The following is a 26,497-nucleotide window of genomic DNA, read 5'->3' on the forward strand; positions in this document are numbered from 1 at the left end:
CACTCAAAGCCCCCTGCCTGTGATCCTCACTCGCGGCTTTCCACGTGGACTCTTCCCCATTCGCACTCGCAGACACTCTCCAAAACTCCTCTTCTTCTCCGCCACGATTTTCATCAGTGACACGGGACAGAAATACGCATCAGCAGATCCATTTGCAAATTCCCAACATTCTGTTAACGGAGAAAATTCCACAATTGCACACATTGCGATGGCAAAAATTCTTGGTCTTCTTCTAAATCTAAACAAAGATCTTCTCTGGCTAGGCCGTAATTAACATGGGCATTAACCTCATAACAAGTAGCGCAAGCAATCAGGCCGAGTCCTCGAAAGATCGTCTGAGAATTTATTTTTGAAGTTTTTCGGAGACAAATGGATCAATTCCCACTAAAGATGAAAAATGTTAAGAGATGTAAAGTTTTACATTCGACATTCTCTTCTTTTCAGATTGACTTAAAAAGGCCAATAAGACATAAAGTGGAAATCATCATAGTTTTTTTTTTTTAATAAAGAATAAATGTCAAAAACAGGATAAATAGCTTTAAAAGTTACTTTTGGTGTTTTGGTCGTTTTGATCATTGATTCTGTGGCAATTTTCGGGCGCGAATCAAAGCACGAAATTTGCGGATCTTTTCCGCGAAATGTTTCACAGTGGCGAAAAGTGTGGAAAGCCACGTCGCGAGGGTCCGTCGTATTTTCTCCGTTGGCAATTTTTGGCGGCAAGGCACGAGCGAGTGCGCTGTTGGCGGGCAGTTTTCATGCGTGTCGTCAGCCGAGCGACATCGGGTACACTGTGATGAAAGAGGGCCAGAAAGAGAGGAACTAGAGCAAGCCAGAGAGGCGAATGGTGTGTTCAGTTGTGTTTTGACCGTCGATCCGTTGACATCACGCAGAGGCATCGTGCTGAAGCCCGAGGGTGACTCTCCTATTTATTGCCCAAGTTGCGTCTCTGTGTGCGTGTGAAGAAAGGAAGAGAGACCGAGAAAGAATTGAGGGACGCACAAATCCTCGTTACTTTGTTGTGTTGGCCCGTAACATCTTCTGGGGAGCCAGAAAAGTGTGATTTTTTCCTCTTTCCTCCTATACTGTGTTTTGAAACAACTGCGTGTGTGTGGAAGATATCACAAATGGTGTGAGGCGAGGAACAAGAGAATTTTGTGTGGATCGTCAGAATAGCGCGCGTATTTTTTCCCCGTGAAAGAAGAAAGAAGTTGGTGTGTGAGGAAAAAAGTGACACAGTGACTCTCTTTTCACAATAATACAAATCTTCTGGGGAGTAGCAGAATTGGAAAAACATCTCAGGTATTTCAACACCGATGATCCGACCTTTTTGTGCGTGGGTCTGTCGCGCCACATAATTGCAAATATCCGGAAATGCTCCGTCGCCCCCCGCGCGCGAACAGATGTTCCTCCGTGAGGCAGACAGTGTGACATTGCGGGGGTCCCCAGCATCTTCACCCCACACAAATGGGTGCGGACCTCTTTGGCCCCCTCGGGCCCACAGTGCCGAGCAATTGTGCACATACACACAGAGATTTCAGCCTTGAATTTGATACCAGATGGCACATTTATTGCTTATGCTCTTGCAGTGGACTTTTTATTGCTGCGAAAACAATTGAGGAACATTGAGCAAAATGACGGTTTCACACTCGCCTTTATCGCTCTCGAGGATGACCACCTTTGCAGGGCCGTGGCTGATGGCTTTAATTGCGCTTTGATAAGGTGTTCATTCGCTTCTAACTTCACTTGTTTCCTCAACAGATCCTGATTCCACAGCGTCCTGCGGCCATCTTTGCCAAGGCTAACAAAATCCGGTTTTGAAGCACTTCATTCCGAAGAAAATAGGACTAAAAGTATAATTTTTCTTACCCATTATCAATGATGGGGTTTTAATTTCCCATTCATCTCTCTACTCATGGACTAATCACACTGATCTAATCCGCGTTTATCTATTTTGCGTGGTGTTCCTCTCTGTGTTCTGGCAAAGTATACAACAAAGAAAAGCGACCCTAAACACACTTGGACTAGTGATTCGTGTTTGAAGATAAAAGTACACACGTACACACTTCCCCTTTCTTCGGAGCCATACAACATTGTGAGCAAAATGTGAGTTCCTCAATTTCTCGCATGTGTGTTCGTTAGCATTGGGCTGCAAAGGAGGATCAGTGTTGAGAAAACTACCCCACGTTCATGCTCACAATGGGTCTCTGGTTGACTGGTTGCCTGGTGTGCCGTCTGATCCCTTCTGTGCGCCCCGTGGCAGTGCCTCGAGTGCGACAGGGAGAGAGCGATATCCAGGACCCCAATTCGTTGGCCAAACAACAACAATATTGGGAGGGTTGGCGAGCGAAAGAGAGAAATTAGGAGCGCACATATGGATGAATTTGATTCAGTTTCACCCTCTTTTTCATATCTCATGCGGCCTCAACTCAATGCATTTATCATGCGCTAGTGTCTGTGAATCTCATTTTGAGTCATGTCGCGAAGGGGAAACTCACATTTTCAGGGGTGTTTTAACCTCTTTCACCGCGCTCTTTTCTCTATAATTCGAGAGGAAGGAGGTTCATCGAACTTGTGTTTTTCCAGCCATGTTTCGCCGGGGGTTTGTTTTTAATTAACGCACACGGCCGTGTACATTTGGGACTTTCAATGGCATTTCACATCAATCGAAGGTTTCCAATCCCTTCTCAGGATGGCGCGGAGGAACAAGGAGAGCGCGAGCCGTGAAGGAGTCTCTCTCCCTAAAAGGAAATAGACGCGCGTAAATCATGGGCGCTCATTGCAAACACACACTTTTCACCCCACGCAAAAAACACGTCCCTTTGTCTGCTTGTCTCCCGGAAGCAAGGATCTCATGAACATCTCTGTGCCCCTTTCAGGGCGCGGGCGTCTGGAGTGACAAGTGACCAAAATAGCCGCCATTCATCCCAGAATGCTGATGCCTGGAGCCCCAGAAGCCGACGCCGCTACATTGGCCGCTCTGGCGGCCAATTCCCAGGCCGCCGCGCTGGTGGCGTCCTCGACTCCAGGAGGCGCTGGCCTGGCTCCTCCTGGCTCCGCTGTAGCGGCCGCCGCGGCCGCCCTGTCGGCGCCCAATGTCCAGCAGAAGGACACCACGTGGACGAAGCTCTTCGTCGGCGGTCTGCCTTATCACACCACGGACAAGAGCCTGAGGGAGCACTTCTCCGTCTACGGGGAAATTGAGGAAGCTGTCGTGATCACGGACAGACAGACCAACAAGAGCAGAGGCTATGGATTTGTGAGTATTCAAAACATTAGCGTAAGATTTTTGGAAAAAGACAAAATTAACCCATTAATCCGATATTAAGACGTTTCTTTGGTTGACAAAACATTCGGTCTTTTGTAAAATTTAAAGAGATCTGTAAGTTATTGTGAAGCTCTATTTTCATGTCGATGAAGGGAAAATTTGGTTATTTTTGTGCGTATAAATTGTAATTTCAATGAGTTGTCATGGGCTACTCATTCTCCTGATAATGATCAAAGGCTCATGGTTTAGTGTTAGAGTGGTTAAAATCATTAAAATTAAAAATCTGCCAGAGTTCAGTTGAGATTTGAAGCAATGATATTGAGAAAGTGACTGTTTTTTGTAATCAGTTGCACTTAATCTGTTCAACTTACCTTCAAATTCGTGCCAAAAAGCAATTGGCATATGGTTTCTTGTTAAAAATGCATCAATAAAATGTTTATATGTATTGAACTGGCGAACACAGAATTTAAAGTTGACAACATTTCAAGCTCAAACGCGATCTTCCCTTTAGTGATGTCAGAAGCGGCAAGCACCTAAAGGAAAACAGCATTAAAAATCGCTCTCAATTATGATATTAATTAAGTGCCTTTGCGCAAGGATGCTGCTTTGTTGCCGAGCTCGAGTTTCCGAACTCGCAGTTGCGGAGGGTGGTTTCGCCAGCCGTGAAGCGAGGGGAGAACGTTTCGTGGGCTTGCGGGCCCACCCTTCGTGATTTTGTGTTGCGTACGTCTCATGATAATGCCATCCATTGACGGCACTGTGAAGAATAATTTTTTGGGGTTGCACCACACACACAAGAGCACCCCTCGAGGGTGTTTTTTTCTCCCTTCTTCTGGGCTTCCCTCTCGCATTCCTCCCTCCGCATCGAATGCCTAAATTCTGCTCTTTATTCAGCTCTCAGCGCACAATGCAATTTGCGAATGAATTTTACTTACAGCTCTCAGCTCTTTGGGGACAATATTAGAATTTGTCGACTCCTTTTAGTGGAGCTGATGATGTAATAACCACAATTTGCAGTTCTCGGCGAAGTTCGCTTTGCCTTCATTCAGCCCTTTGATATCGAAAAAGGGGAGTCAGAAAATTTCGCGCTCATCAATTTCAGTTGATTCATAAGATAATTTGATTTGAAGTATGGAATATTTTCGCTAAATTTTCTCCATGTTCTTTGGCCTTTTTGCAGGTGATAATGGGTGATCGAGGGAGCGCCGAGAGGGCGTGCAAAGATCCAAATCCCATCATTGATGGTCGCAAGGCAAATGTGAATTTGGCCATTCTTGGTGCCAAACCGCGTGGCAATCTAGCACCAGGTGAGTTGTCCACTGCATCATTTGGAGGTAAGAGAAAATCAGGACGGCCAAAGGTCAGCGTGAGTGTGTCGCTTTTCACTTTCTTCCTCAACAACCCCCTCTTTGGCTTGGCGTCGCCGCAAACTCGCAGACAAATTGAGTGGGTGGGAAAATTCATTGCGTGCTGGAAATATTTTTGCTCCGCACAAGAATAATCTACTGTAGGAATGAAAAGTGTGTATGCAAATGGGGCGCTCACAACTACCAGGCCAATATCGCTGGAGCATCGCCAGTTCACCGTAGCATTTGTAAATGTTTCCGTGAACATTTCCGGTCGGAAATCATCGCACAATATAGTGCGACATATCTTTTATTTTCGTCCGATTAATTCGTTGTGGCACAGAGAGTTTGACAAAAGAATTTTCCATACACCACGAGCATTGGGCCGCCGCCCCCCTTTCACGCCCCGCGGCTCCCACAGGCGCGGGGCAGGTGGAGGGAAGAGTGGAGCACGATCGCCCATTTAAATACACTTTATCAATTTTTATAGTCGCGAGAAGTTCTTGTCAGTGGAAAATTGCTGCAATAGCTGGAGTTTTGCTGTTGCATTGTTGGTTGGGTGGCTTTTGTGTGAGATTCCACACACGATTTGTAATTGGCGATGAAAAGCCGCGAAATCACCTCAAATTGCTCCATTTTTTCCCTGTATTTCAACCATTGTGGTGTTCTTCTATTAATTTTTCACTACTAAAAACCCATTTTCCGACGCTGACTCACAAGGAATTAACCATAAAAATGTACAGTGGTGGGAGGAAATTTATGAATGCACGGGATTAAAAACAAGCTAAGAATATACATTAAGTCAAATTTGTTAAATATAAACACTTTTAAATCGTTGCCATTCATACAAATGGATATAAAGAAAGGCTTTTCCGCGTATAATGCGCGGAAAATGCAAACAAAACTGCTTCTACTTTTCTAACCATCACTGTTAACTTGTGTAATTCTGTGCTTTTCTCTGTGTTCCGAATCAATATCACAAGAACACAAGCAGATTGGCTGTAATTCTATATCTGTGGCTTTTTCCACCCTCTCTTCCCAGGATTTCCCTTCACTGCAGGACTTCGGGCAGGATATCCGGTGCTCCAGAATCAATTTGGGTGAGTGTTTCTTTGCATTCTTACCACGTGTTTTCACACCTCTAATCACACATGAAAGCTCCTCGTTTTTCATGTCATCGCAAGAAAGGCAATAATTGGCACAGAGACTTTGCAAAACAAATTGATCAAAATATTTCTGTCCATATATATACTATGATTTTCTTTTCTTTGGATCTCCAGTAAATTTCTGGGCGTGAAAAAGTGCGACGAGAAAAGAGATTTGGTGCAAGAAAAAAAAAACCGGCAGAATAAATGTGATTTGTGAAACGCTTTCAAATCGACAATTTCACTCTTTTTCCGTGAAGACAGACTTCTTTGCTCTTTTCGTCGTATTCATCTAGATTGTGATTTTTTTAAAGTGAAATTGAGACAAAATTCTCCGATGTTTTCCTCAATTTGCTTTGTAATGTAATAACCAAAAAAAAACAGAAACTCGCAGAAAGAGTGAAATTGACAGATTTCTAAGCATTGGTTAGAACTTTTCCAAATTCTTCCAAACAAAACTCTTGAAATGAAAGTAAAAAAGTATATTTTTTATATCTTTCTATTATCCTTCTTCTTTTTTTCTTATCAGTTGCGATCTACGGAATCCCCAAAATAAATTCACACCCAAAAATCTAAATGAAAAAATCCGATATCTTTCTACGTGAAAGAAAGTGAGTGGAAATCTTGAGATTTTTTAATAGAGAGAGAGAGATTTATTTTTAAAAGAGATTGGGTGCTAAATTCACACGTTTGTCGTTTTCTTACAGTTTTACCTTTTTATCTTTTTTTTTACATAAAAGCAGTGTTTTTTCTTGAGAAATTTGATTGTTTTTCTTTAGTGGTGTGTTGCGTGAGGTTTTCTTTTTCTTTGAGACTTCTTTGACATCTTATTTCAAAATGTGTATAAACATTAAAGTGCAAAAGATGATCAGAATCCCGATCCTTCCGTTTTTTTTTGGTCTGTTGACGTATCGTTGGTGTTGAAGAAAATCAAAGAAAGGAATTGGTCTAATTGGTATTTTTGCAATTTCAACAGTTGAGTCATTGTTTAACCCAAGGGAAAATATATGTGTTTTTTTTTCTTTGCCAGCAATAACATTTCTTGTAGATTTTTTTTATCTTACATTTTCCTTGATGTTGACATAATAATAATAGTGTTGTGGTGTAAGAGTAGCAATTAAATAATTTCACTGTGATCGCGGATAATCTGAAAACTGAGGACCAATGATAATTTGTTACTCATGATCGATTGTGTTATGCTAACACTATAAAGAAAGAAAATAAATATAAAACATAGTCTTTTTTCTATGAAGTTATATGAGATTTTTATTCTCCTTTCATGCAATGTTATAGAAAGCAATCAAATTTTTTAAGAAATTTGTGTGAAGTTTTCTTTATCGATTTTTTACACTTCAACCATATATTTTAAAATGAAATAGTTGAAGCTGGTGATGGGACATCAATTTGCTAATTTCTTTTTATCAACTCTCATTTATTCACTTTCAACAGCATTTGTTTACGTGTACATGTGTTCTTTTTTTTCTTCTATTTGACTTTTTTTCTGTGCATTCCCACTTAAATAGAGAAGAGTGAGGCAATATATTGGACATAATGATTGACTAAATACTCTTAATTGTGTATCAGAATCTTTTTAAAAGACATTAAAATGCATACTTTCTACTAGCTTTCTAGAGAAAAATAAATAGAATAGGCATTAGTATGGAATCTTCTATCAATTTGCTAAACTCCGCCCACTCTAAAGCTCCGCCTACTTGGTGTACACAATCATCCTTGAGTGAAGCCGTACTTTATTCTATAATTCTAAATGGATTAAAAACGATAATGGCTCAACGTGATGAGAAGTAAAAAGCGACAATTGCGCGGCTCTACAGGAAGGACAAGTTGAAATAATGTTATTTTGTGCAGAGGTGGAAAAAGAGTGAAAAAGTGACTTCCAATGGAAATGGGAAATTAATGTGGCTTCATAATTTACACCACTTTTCGTGTGCACAAACACAAAACACCCCTGATTGTCGATAGGGCTGTTCTATCAATTGATTTGAGTGCTTCACGTGGCCTTAATTCGCTGTGCACAGTAAAAAGCTATATGAAGCTCTGGAGGCTCTTTTCATTGCACAAGAGCAAATTGACGAGGCGATAATTGTGAGAGTGATGGTGGAAGAGGTTCAAAGGTTCTTTGAACTAAAAGAATTATATATGGAGTTTTCCAAGGTGAATTTTCACCGTCAAAATTGACAAGTGGACAAACATTGGGGAAAAACCATTCATTACACATTTCCCTCCTGCAATGAATTAATAATGCACAGGATTTCGTTGGATGATTTATTGATTGGGCGGTCAATTTCTGAGCGCTGTGGCAATATCTCTATGTAGTCAGCAATTTCCTACCATGAGAAACAAGAGAATCTGTCCAATTCTCGAGCCTTGACTAATGATCAGAGGACAAAAAATAAAATGGGAGGGAAAATGCTAAGACGCGAGAAAAAAGTGCCTGTCGTGTCGCCTAAATTAGATTTTCTCTTCAATGCGGTCGCCAAGTAGCTAAAATTAGCACCAAAAATCGTCGTCTCGATGCCTGATCGCGTGTGTTCACCGCGAAAGAGTCTCTCAAAGTTGGGATGGCATGAAGCCATCGAGGCAGAAAAATCTCATCTGCACTTTATTTTTGGGAAGAGATTTCTTGCGCCTTAAGACGCAATTTGGCATGGGAAAAGCTCAAGTCATGTGTGTGGAGCTTTGCTGAGTGGTTCGACTGGCGCGCTCCTCCCTTCCGGACATGCGCTCTGCGTGGCAATTTTTGCGATTGGAGCAAATCTCGGGGCAGTTTCCGCGATTGGCGCTCACGCGGCAACACGTGAAGGGCGCCCCACACCAGAAACCCCCAAAAGCACGTGCTTTTTGCTCTCAGACGCCAAACGATCCGCAGGGAAATCCTGTGGATACTCCGCATTTGGGGTCTTAACGAGTCATGCTATTTACACACACTTGACTCACGATTTCAGGATGATCTTAATGTGGACACGAGAGTTATGCCTAGTGCAGACGACGGTAATAAAATCGGCTCAGTACGACGTTGATATTCGTTTTATACGCTTTAAACTTGTTACATTGTAATTTTCTGAGTTGTCAAAATGTCATGAATTAAGGATTTACTGATAAGTTTTAATTTCTATACAGAGACACAATTAGATCTTCTTTCGTTATGGTTTAAATTTTAAAGTCTGAATTTGAGTGTCTCAATCTTCTCAGTAAAGTGCCAACACTTTATATATATTTACGATTTATATTACGACCGAAGAGCCGAGCTTTCTGCCGTTTGCTCGGGGAGGTCGGCAATGAAGCCGGCGGCAGCCGCACACAAAAGAAAAAGAAGGAAGAATAAATTTATTATTATTTATTATTATTATTTCTTAGATTATGTAAATTGTCTTGTTTAACCAAGAAACTTACATGCTAAGCTTTATTTGATTTGCTTAATCTTCGAAAAGGACACCGTATGAGTAGATTGTGTATATTAATTGACACTTTATGATGCCCAAAGATTAAATCACGAGCGTATTCACGGTATTATCGTGGGTTAACCGCTATTAGTCAACTTGAAAAACCTTTGCCATTTTCACGGTTGCCAAAGAAAACCAATTATTCACTCAATGTGATGCATTCTTCAGTCCCAAAGTCACACATTCTTCCTGATTTATGAAATGTATTTATAATTGGGCAAAATATCAAATTCCACGGCACAGTTGAAGTTGAATTCTCTGTGTGTGATAAATGCCAATAGAGACTTTGGCCATTATTGTGAAAGACTTTATTTTTACTCATTCTCAACCATGACGGTGTGCTTTTTCACCCAAGCCAGCAACGGAAAATTAATAAAATGTCACAAGCGAGAATATGACAATAATCGGAAAAGCGCGTGATTTCGAAAAACATAAAACAGTGTCGTCTGGATAAAGTCCAAATTGTCTCGTGATGACGCAACGCAATTGCGTTCCTCAATTGGATCGGCGCTTTTTCCCAGCTAAACTTTGATCATTTTCTTCCATTTCTAATGGCTCACTTATTGACCGACGTGGAGTTGTGCGGGAAATTCACTTTCGTGAGAAAATCAGTAAATACAGTGACGCGAGAATCAATTTTTTCCAAATTGAGTGGGTGGTTTTGTTGGGGGAGGTGAACTATGAAAAATGGTGGAGAGACAGAGAATTATCATTGTTGGAAATCTAAGTGCTAAAATGCTCACAGAACGTGAGCTTCATTACTCCATGAATAAATAATTGGCTCAATGCGACAGGTATATTTGAAAAATGCTGCCACAGGGTGTTTTCCTATCACTCTTCTCATTATAAATCAATTAGTAAATTTGTGATGATATCAATGGGTTAATGTGAGTGCCCAGGAGTTCCAGAGAACTTGACCAATTGGCCCAATTTTCCGATAAAGTTGCACAATGGTGACTCTTTTCGTGGTCATCCTGTTGATTATCTGTTTTTCCGACTACCTTTTCCTGCAACAATTATTGTCGGTGAATTGAAGCCACAAAATGGGTTGTTCCACTTGTCAGTTAATTGCAGATCATTCGTCCCTGATGGCGTTTTGTGCGCCAGGACAGCCGCAACGCGAACAACTGAGCCACAATGTGTTGTGAAAGTGAATCAATCGACAGATATGAAAATTATTCGTGTCAGTAATTTTCCCCAATGTTTTTCCATTGACGCGCAAACGACACACGCGGAAAAAAGAGGGAGATAATATGAAAATCGATGGAAAAAGTAAGAAATTTCTTCACAATCAACAAGATCATTCCTCTCTGTCGACACAGAAAAGAGGATTAAAGACTGAGAATGCCTCTGTGTTTTAGTTTGTAACACCAAATACACGACAATTAACGTGCCATTGAGAGATTTTTGTGGATTTCGTAGAAGTTTAATTGACACAGTTGGATTTTCTTTCTTTCTTTTTTGGCTCTTTACCAAACTTGAGTGGTTAATGAGGTGTTCCTTTTTTGATATATTGAAGAAGAGGCCAGCCAAAGCCTGAAATTGTCTAATTTTTATTTGGTTTTTCTTCCACCTTTTGAGATCTTTGCTCTCAAATTGTTGGCTCATGAGCCTAAGATGTCCCTCCTAATCGTCCGCCTCGTGTCTTCGACAGGGTTCCGCCGTCTTACGTCTACGGGGCGCCGTACTTGGGCACCAGTGCCACGACTGCCGGACTAATGCCACTTCCGGCCACGCAGCTGTCCCACGCGGCCGCCATTGCAGCCGCCACTAGTCAGTTCTATGAGTACCAAGTAAGTCTCAGGCCTCGAATTGAAACCCTAAAACGTGCAAAATTGGCGAATTGCCTCTGTTTTTTTTTTTTAATTTTCCTATAATGTATTCCTAAACGAAGTATTTTTGAATAGTTTGGTTGACAAAATATAATATTCATTCAATTCCAACCATTTAAGCTTTTCATTTGGCTCTTCATATTACAATATTGACCTCAGATATATTTAATATTCAAATTTTTTGACACGTTGCGAGTAACTCCAAACCTTTCTCTTCCTTTCCTCTCAACTGAAGAACGCGGTTGCTGCCGCCGCGGCCGCTCCGTATCCAAGTCAGTACACGGGATTCGAGGCGTATCCGTATTCTGGAACTGCTGCAGGTGAGTTGGTGGCCAAGAGTGTTTGGCAGATGATTAATCGTGTGTCTTTGTAGCCAATGCAGCCGCCGCCGGATACATTGCTCCCTACACTTATGCCACATTGCCACAGACAGGCGCCGCTGCAGCTGCTGCGGCGGCTGGAGGCTTTCCCGGACTAGCACCATACCAGGGTGCTGGCCAGACGTCTCTGCAGGAGGCGCGACTTCAATGATTTCTGGCCCCCAAGCTCCTGGCGCCGCTCAATAATGAAATTTACCAAAAAAGCACTTGAAGGCGAATTCATGCTCGAAATTCGCCAATTTACGCCAATAAAAGGGATTCAATGTGAAAGGGAGGAGAGTATATTTTGATGAGAGATCACGAGGATAGAGGAGTACTGATTTCTAAGCAAATAACATATGCTACAAAATATTTTAGTTACTATTATATTCACTATCGTAGTAGAGAGAATATGTAATTTATTACCAAAAGAGAATCATAGTTTAATTATCTCAGTAGTTTTTTAAGGGAGAAAATACCATGGAAGAAGGAGAAGATCTTAGAGTTACGAGTAATAAACATGTTAGTGATATAGAAATTCTATCTTATCTTTTATTTATAGACACACCGACAGACATTTTAACGGAGGAAAGTATATATATATAAAATTGGTATTCCTTTGCACATGGCAAGATGGCTGAGAAGTAACTCTGAAAAACTTGTTCAGTGTCATGCAGATTTATTGTCAAATTCAAAATGAAAAAAAAAGAATACAATAGAGTAAATTTTGTGGGATTGAAGGTGATTAATCCGTGGTTTTGCAGATGGCTAACCTGCAGAGTCGCTGAGAAGTCGCGCATTATATTTTTAAAAAGATATATAGTTCTTTATTAATCTAGTCAAACGTCTTTTCTAGATTATTTATTTTTATGGCAAGTCATACATTTGTAAATGTACGACTTAAACCTAACAACATCACAGTAGAGTTACAAGAAAAAAAAACGACTGAATTCGAGTGACAATTTCTAACACTTTGTTTTCAAGGCAAATTACGGACAATAGATTCCGTCCTGATGGAAGAGACCTTTTCTAATGTTTTTTGCAGTACTTAAAAGGGAAGAAACAGAGAAAATTCATTACGGGAGAAGACAGAGATGAATTAGTTTTTAAGGAAAAGCATAAGGAATAAACATGATGAAAACAAGAAACAGAGAAAAAAAACCCTTCTATTTTATTGAAAAAGAAAAGAAATACAATAAATGAAAAAAACAATGATGAATATTCTCTAGAGATATTATATTTGTTAAGTTAATAATTTATTTAGATGGAAGAATGCATGAAAAACAATCATATCACTTAAGATTGAGATGAATCTCTCAAGCGAGATCGCGATGATTAGTTACTTAACAATATTTGACAAAGTGAAGAGAAAATGCAGAAGCGGGAAAGGAAAAGAAAAAAACTATGAATTATTGAGAAGCGTAAATTTTACTATTAAGATTCTTTAGTAATCCAAAATACTGTATGGAAGTGAGAGGAAGTGAAGTTCGCTCGAAGAGAAGAAAATAAAGAAATTATTAAAAATAGGAAAGAAAAGTGTGCCTAAGTGTTTTATTCCTCCTTCGGGCCATGTTTCATGCTCTCTGAATTATTATTTTTTTTATCATTCACACACACTAAAAATAGTCCACGTGGTGTCACTTAACTTTTTCCCTCAATCGTCGCACAAAAATGGGGGGCGTTCGCAGCTGTCTCCCCCTTTTTTTTGTCTACTGCGCCCCGCAGAAATCCCTGAAGTGTCCAAACGCCACTCACGACAGAATTATTTCCACACTCACGGTGTATAAATAAGTTTGGTGTTTTTTCCACTCTTTTCAGCGCATATTCATCTTCTTGGCGGGTGATTTTTTACTCTCTCTCCTCTCCCGTGCTGAAGAGTGACGAAGAAGGGAATTCAGATGATCCATCCGACGAAGACTCATCCTCATCGTCATTTCCTACACCCACGCAAGAGAGAAAGTGAGAAAACCGCGATCGCCGAGGGGTTAAGCACTATCTTCAGCATTTCAAATAATGTCTTCAAAATAGGAAAATTTACCTACAGCTTTTCGAGCAATATTTTTTTGGGTTTCTTTCATTGAAAAGCCTTGCTTATGTTTGAATTCCAGAAGAAAACAAGAAACATAGGAAAGGAAGGAATGAAAAAATTGCCAGATTAACAAAATCCAGTTTACATAAATGCGTTTATGTGTTAAATTTGTGGCCCAATTGAAGAAAGAAAATTATGCAGTAGCTTTTACATGGTAAAAGTTCTTCATTTGACTTTGCTGTGTTAACAAAAGTGCAATTGAAATCCTTATCTTCTTGCACTTTGTTCTTGCAAAATTTCTTAAATCATTACTTAATGGCGTGAATCTCCCACAAGTTCAAAAAAGAGAGTGATTTTCTGCTTCCCGGTGCTTAAGATCGTCTACACTTGATATTCAACACTTCAAAATAGTCAGAATTTCGTATAAAAAGCCAAAAGCACTGAGTTGCAATCATCAGTCAACTGTAAGCTGTCTCAAAGCTTTTGCAGAGTTTCAGTGAAAATCATCCAACCCAAGCCAAAGATGAAGTTCTTCTTCGCTCTTCTGCTCATCGTCGGTCTCTTGACGCACTCCAAGGCGGGCGACTGTGAAGCAAGCACGTGTTTCCTGGCACCCTTGTGGACTCTCCTGTGCGACAATACTGTCTTCTGCCGTGATCCGCTCGCTACGCCTCTGGTTCCACTCTTCTTGTGTGGAGGGTGCGATATTTTAATCCACTGCGCTTGCATAGAGAACTTAACGGATCTCCTCTGCGTGAACGCAATCTTGTGCGCACTTGGCCTCCCATTGGAATAAACTTTCAAGAAGGACAACCGACGACATATAATGTCTTTAATATTTTATATAATCAATTGAGCTCAATAAAGTAATCATTCTGCAGCTGTAATTGTTTCTATCAAAGCTTTGGGTGTACGAAAAAATCCATCAGGCTCCGCTATTAATTGCCAAATTTCCACACTGTTTGAATATTATAACTTCGGATAATATAATAATATGATGAAATGGCAATACAAAAGAAAAGAATTGAAATATAGTGAAAAAAAATTGTAGAAAATCATTTGTAATTGTATCAAAAATATTATAAAGTTTATCAAAAAAAAAACCAAATAAGGCTGAGAAGGAGAAAAAAGTGTAATGTGTAGTGTTGTTGAGAACTCATAATTTCCCAGGAAGGATATATATTGGAAGAGAAGCGCAAACTCTCCAAAATGGATTTCATCACCAAAGTTTTTATAAAGAAAAATGACTTGAGAAGAAAATAAAGAATAATTACACAATTATTTTGAGATCAAGCTTTTATTCTCGGACTCAAAGGAGGCTTTGGAAAGAGGATGGTTAGCACAAGTTGTCAAAGAACGATGATCTCAGGAGGCAATCCACATGTGACAAGCAGCACGTGGTTACGACTACGTTTTCGCAGCACTCGGCAATGGCGGCTACGCAGCATTCTGGCGGAGTAACTGCAGCGTAGATGGTGCACAGGACAGCTACGGGAGTAAAGGGACAACCCTCGATCAAGAGATCTATCAAGTCCTCCTGTCCTTTGACCAGTGCTGTAAAACCTACAGCCAGAACCGCAGCAAAGAATAATAGCTTCATCACTAAGTTTCACACGTAAACTCACAGTGCTGAATGGAATTTAGTACTGGAAAGAGCTTTAGACTTCTTATATTCTCCATTTTCACTCAAAGTGTAACCAAATGAACAATCTAAATGACAGGAAGACCATTTTACTGAAGTGAAAAGTCTCAAACACCGGAAAGATATTAAAACGTCTGGGGTTTTTTTTTTAGCTCTCGTTGAATATAAACCGAGTCCATTAAAAATACTCCTTAAAAACTGACGTGTAAAATCTTTAGTGGATGGGAAAGCCAGAATATACCCGCCTATATGTTCTAATAAGATATCAAGAGTATATAAGAAAGTAAAATCTTTCACTTTTGTGTGACTTGAATTCCGTAAAGTCTTCGCGAACATCGATATGAAGCTCTTGACTTTGCTCACGGCTTTGGCTATACTGTTTTCGGCCAAAGGCAATGGAGATGGATCTGCGAAATCTACCTATTGTCTTCCTCCAGTTACAGAATGTCTCTTTGCACCTCTGTATCAGCTGTGTTTCCCTTTAATGGGCATTGGCATAATTCCGCCGGATTGTTGCTGTGATGCCATCGAAATTTGCTGCGCTGATATAATTCCGAGTCCATGCTGTCTCTCGCAGATCAAATGCATTCTGCGTTCGGAACAATACGAAAACCTCTGCATTGAAGGCTAACGACGGATATCAAGAGCGAATTAGATTCTTTTTGGAATACTATTTGCAATAAAGATTTGTGAACATTGAACAACAAAAAAAAAACGTGTTTTTCTACTCATACTGTATCCCTGACTCGGAGTAGTTGGGAATATTGTATTGAGAAAGGTTTTGGCTGAAGCAAGAAGTTTTGAGCTTTTTATATTATTTAGCTTTACTCAGACAAAATGCATTCAAGTGTGTAATTTTAATTTTTGAAGCAATTGAGGATGAATTATATTCACTATCATTCGTGAAACGGAAGTGAAAAGTCGCAATCACTGGAAGAATAGATAAAATTAAGAGCTCGTTTCCTTATAATAAGATGCACTGGAAATTTTCCTCAAACTGACGTGTAAAGACTTTACTGGACAAGAAAATCTACATGACATTTGCTTTGTTATAACTAATGATCAAGAGTATATAAGAGACCAAGTCCTATTTGCTCAATCATCAGTTTTGTGTGACTTGAATTCTGAGTGGTGTTCGCGAACTTCGAAATGAAGCCACTTACTTTGCTTACGGTTTTGGCTGTTCTCGTGTCTCTGGCCAAAGGCAACGGAAATGAAAATGATAATTACTGCAATCCTCCAATTTTTGAATGTCTTCCTTCACCCCTATATCAAATATGTTTTCCTGCTGTCGATCTTGGTATTGCTCCGCCGGATTGTTGCTGTGATGCCATCGAGTTTTGCTGTTCGGTGGAAAAGCAGAATATGATTCCAACTCCGTGCTGTCTATCGAAGATCAAGTGCATCCTTCGTTCGCAGCAATATGAGAACCTCTGTCCAGTTACGCAAATTTACTGAGAATCAACATGTCTACAAGGAATAAACGAAATTCTAATGAAATATATTATGTTGAATAAAAAAATCATGTGCAACAGACGTGTTTTTCGGCGTTTCTTGCGCTATCTTGAAAAGGAATAAGCTACAAAATCTGGATGTGGGAAATCATGAAGAATAATCCGCCACAACTTTCTCAAAAATTCAAGAATAAAAAACGAAAATTATTTGGACATCAAAATTTTATTCACAAGCGCAAAATACACTTTCTTTCCTCACTCTTCGGCTGGACATAGACCAATAAACATATCGGATTCGAAGATGCACTTATAGGTGGTCCAGCAACAAACTGTCGCAAACAGATTTCCGCAGCATGTGGTAACAGCTTGTACACAGCATTCTGGTTGAAATGCGGCTGGATAAATATTGCACAGCATTGCTAAAACAGCAGTAGGACAAGTTGAATTGATCAAAGGTAGATTTAGAAATTGTTCCATTAAATCCTGTCCATCCTGTCCCATGACTAGCGATGCAAAATAGATAGCCAGAACCACGACAAAGAGTAACAGCTTCATTTCTACGCTGTGCGTAAAGACTCACGGTGTTGAATATATTTTAACTAAAGCACGAACTTCTCTGTGCATTTTATATTCTCCGCAACTAGACAAAATCTATCCAAGCGTTCAATCTTAATTGCAGGAGTGACAAATTTTGGATGACTTTAGAAGTGAAAAGCCTTAATTACCGGAAGGATAGTAAAACGTCTGGGTTTTTTTGATAGCTTGTGACATTCATTATCGAGGGTAAAAACTGACGTGTAAAATCATTATTGGACTAAGAAGTTTGAATGTAATTCCTGGTAGTGCGAAGGAGTATATATAAGAAGATGAAAGCTTAGCCATCAGTTTTGTTGCATTTTCTCAATATTAACGATCACATCGATATGAAGCTGGTGATTTTGTTCACAACCTTTGCTGTTTTATCTTTGGCCAACGGAAATGGATCGATATCAGTGAGCGAAAAGTGTGCAAATCATTTTGAAAACTGTTTTCCCCCTGAAGGATGTCCTTTTGGATCTGTATATGAACCTATGTACCAACTTTGCTGCATTTTCATCGATTTGGGCTTGGTTCCACCGGATTGTTGCTGTGACGCCGCGAGATTTTGCTGTGGAACGGCAATACTTGAGGCTTTACCAACCCCGTGCTGTCTTTCCCAGTTGGCGTGCATCCTAGACTCACCGCAATACCTAAACCTTTGGGCAACGCTTTGTCATGTAGTAGATAATTAGATGTAAAAAAAAAAACTTATAACTTAACCTGCTAATGAAGTATGTGAAGGGGAAAACGACGAATAAAATAGTTATGAAGAGTTAAGATACAATTTTGCCTAGTATTTAAATCTTTAAAAAAAAAACCTGTCAAAAAATCAATACATAAAACCTCATAAGCGAATCTCGAAACTTTTAGAAGTTACAAATGAAAACCATATTCCGTGCTCCGTGGTTTTGTGGTTTCTTGCACTATCTTGAAAAAAAAAGACGATAAGCTACAAAATCTAGAAAATTTACAATTAAACCCTTCATAAATCAGGCTTTTAAACATCATAATCTTTGAGTGGAGTGTCGTGAGGAAGTGTCTGAAAAGAATTTGTCAAGAAATACTAGTTTTCTGGTGAAGTCGTCATCTCTATGTTTTTTTTTGCGTGAAATCACGGTGTCTAAAGCACTTTAACTAAAGCCAAAATATCTCAGCTTTTTTTATTCGCTTGAACCTGACAAAATCCATCCAAGTGTACAATCTAAATTGCAAGAATGACAATTTTTTGGGTGACTTTATATACCGAATATAATCGTATGCACAGAAATTTTTGCCTAAAACTGACGTGTAAAATCTTCACTGGACGAGACAGTCTGAATGTGATTGCTCACAGAGAGAAAAAAGAGTATATATATATAAGAAGCTAAGAGCTTTTAAACAGTTTTCTTGTTGTCATTTTTCCGTCCTCGCGATCACATCAAGATGAAGCTGTTAATTTTGCTCATAACTTTTGCTGTTGTGTCTTTGGCCAACGGAAATGGATCGATATCAGTGAGCGAAAAATGTGCAAAATACTATGAAATCTGCTCTGAAGCATGTATTATTGGACCCATATTTGAACCTGTGTATCAACTTTGATGCATTTTCATCGATTTGAACATAATTCCACCGAATTGTTGCTGTGACGCCGTGAAATATTGCTGTGAAACGGCAATAGTTGAGGTTTTTCCAGTTTTGCCAAGTCCATGCTGTGTTTCCCACATTCTGTGCGTCCTAGACTCACCAGAATTCGTAACACTATTTGCAGAGCTTTGTCAGAAATTAGATTAATGAATATTCAATAAAAACATTGCAAAAAAATTGAACATTTTAATGGAAAACAATGAATAAAATAATTATGAAGCGTAGAAGTTGCTTTGGAAGATCATTGGTTAAAAGTATCCTGAAATAAACGATAGATTAAGCCTCAAAGTTAGCCTCGATTTTTTCAGGATCTACGCAGGAGCTTTAGAATCTACAACAACAATTATAATTCTAATTCTGCTTTATTAGATTCTTCAAATCCTTCCTTAATTTTCCGAACAAAATCCACACTCTTCGTCAGCGATTCCGCCAGAAGATGGGCACTTGGATGAGTGGCTGGAAGCTTCCTGGTGCTCTCCGGAGGGAACTTTCGTCCTCCGGGCTCGCCTGGAAGGCTCCATAATCAGGCGGAGGAGTGCCCAGAGGCGGATAGAGAGTGGTGAAGCTGACGGAATCAACGTTGTATGTTCCCTTGGGCGGGAACTTCCTATAGTATGATGAGGTTCCATTGGGAGGCAAATTTGGAGGCTTCTGTACCTCATTCACCGTGATGTTTCCAGATGTCATTGCCATTGGGGTGGTATTTTGAACACTCTGAGGCGTTTCCTGCGCTTCAGACTGTGTCTGCGGAGCCTCAGTGACTTTCTGCATCGCTTCCGTGGAACTTTCGGATTGATTCATCATATTTTCATGAATCTCCTCAACTGTGGCATTGGTTTCCAACTCGACCGCTTGTCTAGTGAATCTCTCAGGCGTTATCTGACTGGCGCTTTTAGACACTTCATTGTAGCTTTCCTTTTTCATTGGTGAATCCACATTGACGATCTGTTGATTGCCAGTGGGTTTCTGGTCAGGAACGAACTTCAAAGTGCTGAGATATGATGCCGGAATGAGAACTGGGACGTATCTCGGACCGTAAGGCCATCCTGGAGAGGTGGAAATTGATTAGGAAGTTAAGAAAATCAGGGATATTTTCTCACCTATTCCGTATGGTGTTGCCTGAAACTTCGTTTTGATGTTAATCCCGCCCGTTTCGTGAGAATCTGTCCAGTCTGAATCGTAGAGAGACAATCCCGCCAGAAGACTCAAGAGGCCGAAGAATCTTCCTTGACGCGAATTCTTCAATTGCTCATCGCGTTCGGCACTTTGTAGTTTAATGTCTTTGGAAAAGTTAACACGGGATTTCACATCCTGGGCAAAAATGCCAAGAATAAATAGAATTGAGATGAGGAGAGGAAGAACTGGTAATTTTGAGTGCATTTTCAACAAATAGCGCGAATGAAATGGTACTAATTTCCAGGGTTTTACCCATTTTCTCCAATTACCTGGGAAAGTTTACTAGAGTTCGCACCCACATTGAAACCGACTGAATTTCTACACAGTTCTTCTTTGTTTTGGAAATTTTGTAGATATTTTGGTTTTAATTTTTATGAGTGTTTAGTATAGGGAGATTCAAAAAAAAAATCTTTCTTTACTATATTTTTGGTAAATTATGTTTATTACATTGACTGGATAATGCTCGGTGGCAATCACAAGAGTGGACTGCAGACCAGCGGCAGGTGCGAACCCGGGAGAAAGTGCCCGTGATGCGGGTGAAGAAGACTCGCGGGACATTTGCTGGGGTCTATCAATCATGCAGTTGCGAAAGTGGTCGAACTGAATTAACGTCGCCGGAACACCGGCGCGGGGTTCTCCTCCACCACGATCGTGCTCGTGAGTATATCGTAGCCGGTGCGGTTGTTCCTGAAGAAGAACATGATGATGCACATGGGGAACAGCAGGGCCATCATGGCGTTCTTGGTCACGGCGCGGAACAACGCGCGCCGGAAGCCAGGATTCGTGGCTGGATAGATGAGAGCCTTCATGGATGCGCCCATGTTGAGGCCTATTGGCGGCGGTGGCTCGAGGGGCATTACGTCGTCCACATACAGGACCCTGAGGCCGAAGATGATCTTTCCGGGCGTCGCTCCGCCCAGAATTCCATGGCCTTGAGCCGTCCAAGCGGCTTCGTACACGCACACCGCCAGCTTTGTGACGATCTCCAGGATCAACAGCTCGGTGGTGAGAGACAGTAACCCGGAGTAGTCATCCTCGATGGAGCTCCTGATGGTGTCGAAGTTAAATTCAATATTGATATCGATGTCCAGAAGATCAACGATGCCAAAAGTGATGAGAAGCTTGATCAACAAGACTATCATTACGTCTACCATCTCGGCCAGTACTCTCTTCCAGAAGGGCGCGATAACGAACTCATAGCTTCCGGGGATGGTCTCTTCATTTTCCGTCGGACTGTCGTAAGAATCTGGCTGGTTCCCAAATAAATTCCGGGGCTCTTGCGTGGCTGTCGCGGATGTTTGCTGCGGGAACAGCTGCGGGTAGTTGGACATGAGGTAATACGGGAAGTAGGCCATGGCATTGTGACTCTGATTCGCCTGGTTCACCCAAATTCTGAGTGCTGCAAAGTACGCTTCCTTGGGCGAGACATCATCCAGCGGAACACTGAATTTTTCCTGCGTCCCCCGATTTCTCACTTCATCCTGTGACTGAGTCGTGTCCGTCATGGCTTGTGGCAGCAGTTTCTATCGCTACAGGAAGCAATCACTCGACAAATCCACAGGAAAATGCAATAAAATGTATTTTTGTGAAAATTCACAATTAAAGAGCTGTCAAAACAAACAAGCTGAGAGCCGCAACGGCGGCAAATGAAAGTGAATTTAGTACAAATTTTCTCTGCAGTATTTCTCCCTAAAAATCCATTGTTGTATGTTTTTGTGTTGACACGCAAAAGAAAATTTCATGTTTGATGTTTTCTGAGAGGATCTCAAGCCACAGAGATGAATTTTATCGTGTAAAATCCACTGAATTGGGCAGTTCTTCTCACCCTCTCGTTGTTTGTCAGATTGTCCAGCGCGGCGCTGCAACTGTTCGCGTGTCAACGCCGCCATTGGTGTCTGGGTGATTCACGAAAATCGGTGTTCTGGTATTTTTGCTGGTGGAAAAGTGAATTTTCACCCTCTCAAGAGGCACAAAAGCTAACAATTATCAATTAGGACAGTGCATTGTCTCCCCCCAACATCCCAAATACCCTCTCAAGTGCATTTATAGCCAGCGTAGCGCGATGACATCGTCCGGCGACTTCGGGAATCCGCTCAGGAAGTTCAAGTTGGTCTTCTTGGGCGAGCAGAGCGGTGAGTTGGGGCTCCTGGCCGGAGGAAGCTCACCCCTTTGGGGTGCTCCTCCTGCGGACAGTGTAGTTGCGGGGCTGAGAAATGAATGAGTGTCACAAGCCGGCGTGAAACATTTCTTGTGACGTGTTCAAACCCGCTTTTTGAGTCTTCTCAGCACTTTTGGGTGAATTTGTGGGGCGCTTTTGCAGCTCCAGGTTGCTTTCTAGACGTTCTGAGGGCAGAAGTGTCTGGGAAAGTGAGACAGATTGTCGAGAAGATTGTCTTTTGCCATGAGCCTTCAGAGGCGCGCCCCCGCAATTGATTTACAAATGGCATTTTCACACCCACGAAAGGTGATTTCCGGGTATTTTTCATTCCTCCTCTTTCTCTCTTTCCAGTTGGAAAAACGTCTCTAATTACACGATTCATGTACGACAGTTTCGATAACACGTATCAGGTGAGTTGCACAGCAGACTCCCGGTGCAATTCTCTCTGCCCAGGAGAGACGCAATCGGAGTCGCGTGCATAAATCATGCGACAAGCATCAGCTATTGATTTTCCTCCCTTTGTCAATCCTCAATAATTCAATTTGTGTCCCAAGATGAGAAAAGTCTCCATAAATTGCACTCGTGCCACAGACAATTTTTACGGCCGAGAAGTAGGTCAGAAGCAACGAGAAGACTGACTGTAAAATCATCTCCACAGGCAACCATCGGGATTGACTTTCTGTCCAAGACGATGTACTTAGAGGACCGAACTGTACGGCTGCAGCTGTGGGATACGGCCGGCCAGGAGCGTTTCAGATCCCTCATTCCTTCCTACATTCGAGACTCAACAGTGGCTGTCGTGGTGTATGATATTACGAGTGAGTTTACGACCTTCTCTCTCTCAACTCCCAAACATCATTACACAACCATTGAGGAGTTTCTTCATCCGGCAAAACTTCTCCCAAGATCACAAAAACTTTATTGCACTTTTATCTGGGGTAGATTTCTTTTTCGCTTCTGGAAGTGAGATTGGTTTGTGCGATTGCAGAGTCACCGCCAATGTTCGTGGGTGGTTTTAATGTCAAGCAAGAATGATGAGAATTCAGGGCGTGGAAAGCGCAATGTTCGGTCTAGCCTTATTTGTAATTTTTCCGGCATATTGAGGTTTTGAGAAGAAGTGGGAATTTTGCGGGAAAACAGCGAAATTTGAGGTCAGACGAAATGAAGTTATTCTTTGTGTTCATTCTTCTTTAAAATACTCTTTACTGCGAGAAAAGAATGCAGAAAAGTAGGCGTGGCATCTGAATGGGCGGAGTTTCACTATAATTAGCGTAAGCAAAGACGTGGAAAGAAAAATCCTGTTATAAACATTACTTTTTAAGTTATTCTTGTAGAAACAGAACGATTCTGATACGAGAAAGCAAAATTTATTATTTGAAAAATAATATGGAAAAAATGTCATTTGAAAATATTAAGAGAAATGTTTATAATCGAAAAACTACAGAATATTTCTTTCCTTTTTCTATATAAAATTACTAAATAATTTTCACGACACCTCGAAATTCGCAGAATGCTTAAGGGTGGATAAAAATCAATACTGTGAAGTAGAAAAAAAAAATCAAATTGCATTTTGACGAATGAAGAAGCCTTATTCGTGCTCTTTTGCGATTACTGTCGAGTTTAATTATTTTCATTCGACACAATGTCGAGCAATTAGCTATGAAAAGCACCTCCACCATAATTGCAAAGTTGGTTTAATTGTGAAATTATGCAGTGCAGAGGAAGGAATGATGATAAGCAAAGTGGGGGGGGGGAGAGAAAATTTGCTCAAGTGCTGGAAAAATGGCACATTTTCCCGTTCATCTCATCTGTGATGCTTCTGGTTTGGGAGTCTCTTGAGCACAATTACTTTCTCATGACTCCATGAGAGTGGCTTTATTAATAATTCAGGAGTATTAGTTTTCCAGTGTGAATTTGAAAGAGAGAGAGAGAGAGAGATAGAGAGATGTTGTGCAGAAAAGTATGATCTGAGTTTGAATGTTGTGTTGGGTTTGCTTCAAAAATTGCTAAGACATCAGCGTGTCTCTTTGTTTTCTGAGCAAACACAATTGATTTGACGAGTTTGTGTCGGATTGTTTGCCTTCCAGATGCAAACTCTTTTCACCAGACCTCAAAGTGGATCGACGATGTGCGAACGGAGCGCGGCAGCGATGTGATTATCATGCTGGTGGGCAACAAGACGGACTTGTCGGACAAGCGCCAAGTGTCCACGGAGGAGGGCGATCGCAAGGCGAAGGAGCTCAACGTGATGTTCATCGAGACGAGCGCCAAGGCGGGCTACAATGTGAAGCAGCTCTTCCGGCGAGTGGCCGCCGCCTTGCCCGGCATGGATTCCACTGAGAACAAACCGCCAGAAGACAGTATCCTTTTACCCCAAAAAAAACCTCTCTTTGCAGGCTCTCTTCGCTTCTTCGTGTCTTTTTCTCTCTCTCTTGTTTTTTTTCTCTTGATTTCGTTATGTTGAGTTGCAATATTTTCCTTAACCTTTGATTTCTTTTCAATCTTGTTTGTTTCTTTGCGATGCAGTGCAAGAAGTCGTTCTCAAGGATTCGCCAAATGAACAAAAAGATCCAGAGGGAGGATGCGCCTGTTGAGTGCCTTTTTGCTACACACTTTTTTCTATCATTATTATTATTACTTGTTGTGAATCAAAAGAAAGGGGGGAGAGCAAATGATTTACCATCAGAAAAGAGCATTTTATATAATTTAAAAGGTTCTATTTTTTACATAAGGCGAAACGAGTATGATTACTATATAAATATATATATTAAATCTGTATTTTTAATTTATACATTAATAATACCAGCACACGAAAAGTACGATAAACACTAACAGCTATAATTAAATTATTTATAATTTAAAACTGTATTATATTTTGTCGTATAAGTTTAAATTCTAAAATGTTTACACATTTTATCTTCCCTAACTTAAGTCATGATTTTGCATATAAAAGTTGAAAATTCTTTAGATAGCTTCATTTTATACTTCCAGTGAGTATTTTTCCGTGCATTTTCACACGTTTTACTGGATTAAGTTTGCACGTTATTTTTAATTTTTACTTATGAAGAGACTTTTCAAAGAGATTGACTTTGTGGAGAAATCTAGAGAAATGTCGCAAAACTGTTGTAAATAAATCATGCAATTTCAGTTTATCATTCAAGTGAACCTGAGAATGGGAAACTTGAGTGATAAAATGATGAAATATTGGCAAAATAGTGCCTAAAAGGTTGTTATTTTGGTCAAGAGTATTGAAATTAAATGGAAAAGCAAGTAAATTTAACTTAGATGTGCGCATTTATCGTTAATCGGCAAGTGAAACGCCTTTCCCAACGGATTTTTTTTTAAATTATCGGTTTCTCGATTGCCTAAGACTGAGCGTGTATATTTTCGAGAGAAGATTTATTAGAAAATTAGCTTTGAATTGAAGATAATTAGATATCCACATTCTTCCCTTTGTTCTTATAATCTTATAACATTGACTGTATTTACAACAGTTTTGCGATCTTTTGTGCGGGAGGAAAAGCGAGTGTGTGAAAGTGCTGAATTTTCCTTGATTGCCGGAAAATGCACGCACAGCCGTGGATCTGCAGACGCAGCCGTCGTGCAATGGCGACCAGCACGATTCCGAGGGTGGTTGCATGTGTTAATCCGCACGAGGGCATCTTTCATCTCACGACGCGCGACGCACTGAAGCCGAAGGGATGCAATACTGCTGGCTTGAGACACTCATCAGTGGCAATGGCGAGGACTTTTTAGACGACTTTTACGTTGTGATAGGGTATCCTAAACAATATTTCCTTCTCTCACGGTGGATCTCTCGAGAATCAAAAGACACATCGCGATGGAATTTAACCCACAAGATTTAATCATTGAATATGAGAAAAAAAAACAACACAACACTACAATAGTTAGAAATAGGCGTGAAAGGGTTGGAGAATTCTGAGGGGAACAATAAGGAAAAAATAGTAGCATTATCATCAAACATCAAATCGATATTCAGGTTCATAAATGGAAGTTCCACGTGCGCTTTCTTTTGCCAAAAACATGAAAAAGAAGAAGAAAAAAAACGTATAATATTTTGTGAAGATGAATTGAAAACACTGAGAGAAAAATGCTTTTATATGTGGCTCAGGATGTTTTTTGTATAGCACAAAATAAATTATGAAGGAGTAATTAATATTGAATAAATGCCGACAATTTTATGCACCTTTTCGTGAAATTCTTAAAAGGAAATTGATTCGGTTTTGTAATTTTTGCCAGATTGAAGAAGACACTTAATTTCGCGGGAAAAAATACCATCAAAGAAAAAAAAAAAACATTTAATGTGTAATAATGAAATCAATTTATAAATTTATTAACAATTAAAAAAGATGAAAACTATTTGAACATAAACTGAATAAAAGATTTTTGAAGGCTTTTAATCAAACC

At 40.3% G+C, this 26,497-nt stretch overlaps 3 protein-coding genes across 4 annotated transcripts; 2 read left to right on the forward strand and 1 right to left on the reverse strand.

Moving 5' to 3' along the window:
* The first annotated feature begins 848 nt into the window (after nt 1–848).
* LOC132266091 (RNA-binding protein 24-like) lies at nt 849–12,947 on the forward strand. 2 transcript variants are annotated; one of them, XM_059766928.1, is made up of 7 exons: nt 849–1,299; nt 2,877–3,256; nt 4,446–4,599; nt 5,654–5,711; nt 10,872–11,010; nt 11,285–11,369; nt 11,423–12,947. In XM_059766928.1, exons 2-7 carry the CDS (start codon nt 2,930–2,932, stop codon nt 11,578–11,580), a joined length of 921 nt encoding a protein of 306 aa, XP_059622911.1. In that variant the 5' UTR covers nt 849–1,299; nt 2,877–2,929; the 3' UTR covers nt 11,581–12,947. The 2 variants fall into 2 exon arrangements, with proteins under 2 accessions (XP_059622911.1, XP_059622912.1); XM_059766929.1 differs by having other exon boundaries at nt 4,446–4,572.
* A 7,383-nt stretch (nt 12,948–20,330) lies between these two features.
* Nucleotides 20,331–21,546, reverse strand: LOC132266033 (protein FAM8A1). Its single transcript, XM_059766862.1, has one exon. It carries the CDS (start codon nt 21,414–21,416, stop codon nt 20,517–20,519), a length of 900 nt encoding a protein of 299 aa, XP_059622845.1. The 5' UTR covers nt 21,417–21,546; the 3' UTR covers nt 20,331–20,516.
* Nucleotides 21,547–21,795: 249 nt separating this feature from the next.
* Nucleotides 21,796–26,112, forward strand: LOC132255603 (ras-related protein Rab6). Its single transcript, XM_059751699.1, has 5 exons — nt 21,796–22,043; nt 22,421–22,479; nt 22,728–22,887; nt 24,157–24,429; nt 24,596–26,112. Exons 1-5 carry the CDS (start codon nt 21,974–21,976, stop codon nt 24,661–24,663), a joined length of 630 nt encoding a protein of 209 aa, XP_059607682.1. The 5' UTR covers nt 21,796–21,973; the 3' UTR covers nt 24,664–26,112.
* The last annotated feature ends 385 nt before the right edge of the window (nt 26,113–26,497 follow it).

This window comes from Phlebotomus argentipes, unplaced genomic scaffold (genome assembly GCF_947086385.1).
Source record: "Phlebotomus argentipes unplaced genomic scaffold, Phlebotomus argentipes genome assembly contig_5, whole genome shotgun sequence".
Taxonomy (NCBI): domain Eukaryota; kingdom Metazoa; phylum Arthropoda; class Insecta; order Diptera; family Psychodidae; genus Phlebotomus; species Phlebotomus argentipes.

Excerpts from the sequence above, each read along its gene's own strand:
- LOC132266033 (XM_059766862.1), bottom strand. The coding sequence starts at position 21,416 with ATGACGGACACGACTCAGTCACAGGATGAAGTGAGAAATCGGGGGACG.
- LOC132255603 (XM_059751699.1), top strand. The coding sequence starts at position 21,974 with ATGACATCGTCCGGCGACTTCGGGAATCCGCTCAGGAAGTTCAAGTTG. Across the intron at positions 22,480-22,727 it reads GTTTCGATAACACGTATCAG|GCAACCATCGGGATTGACTT; the intron begins GTGAGTTGCACA and ends TCATCTCCACAG. Across the intron at positions 24,430-24,595 it reads GAACAAACCGCCAGAAGACA|TGCAAGAAGTCGTTCTCAAG; the intron begins GTATCCTTTTAC and ends TTTGCGATGCAG.
- LOC132266091 (XM_059766928.1), top strand. The coding sequence starts at position 2,930 with ATGCTGATGCCTGGAGCCCCAGAAGCCGACGCCGCTACATTGGCCGCT. Across the intron at positions 11,011-11,284 it reads GTCAGTTCTATGAGTACCAA|AACGCGGTTGCTGCCGCCGC; the intron begins GTAAGTCTCAGG and ends TCTCAACTGAAG. Across the intron at positions 11,370-11,422 it reads GTATTCTGGAACTGCTGCAG|CCAATGCAGCCGCCGCCGGA; the intron begins GTGAGTTGGTGG and ends GTGTCTTTGTAG.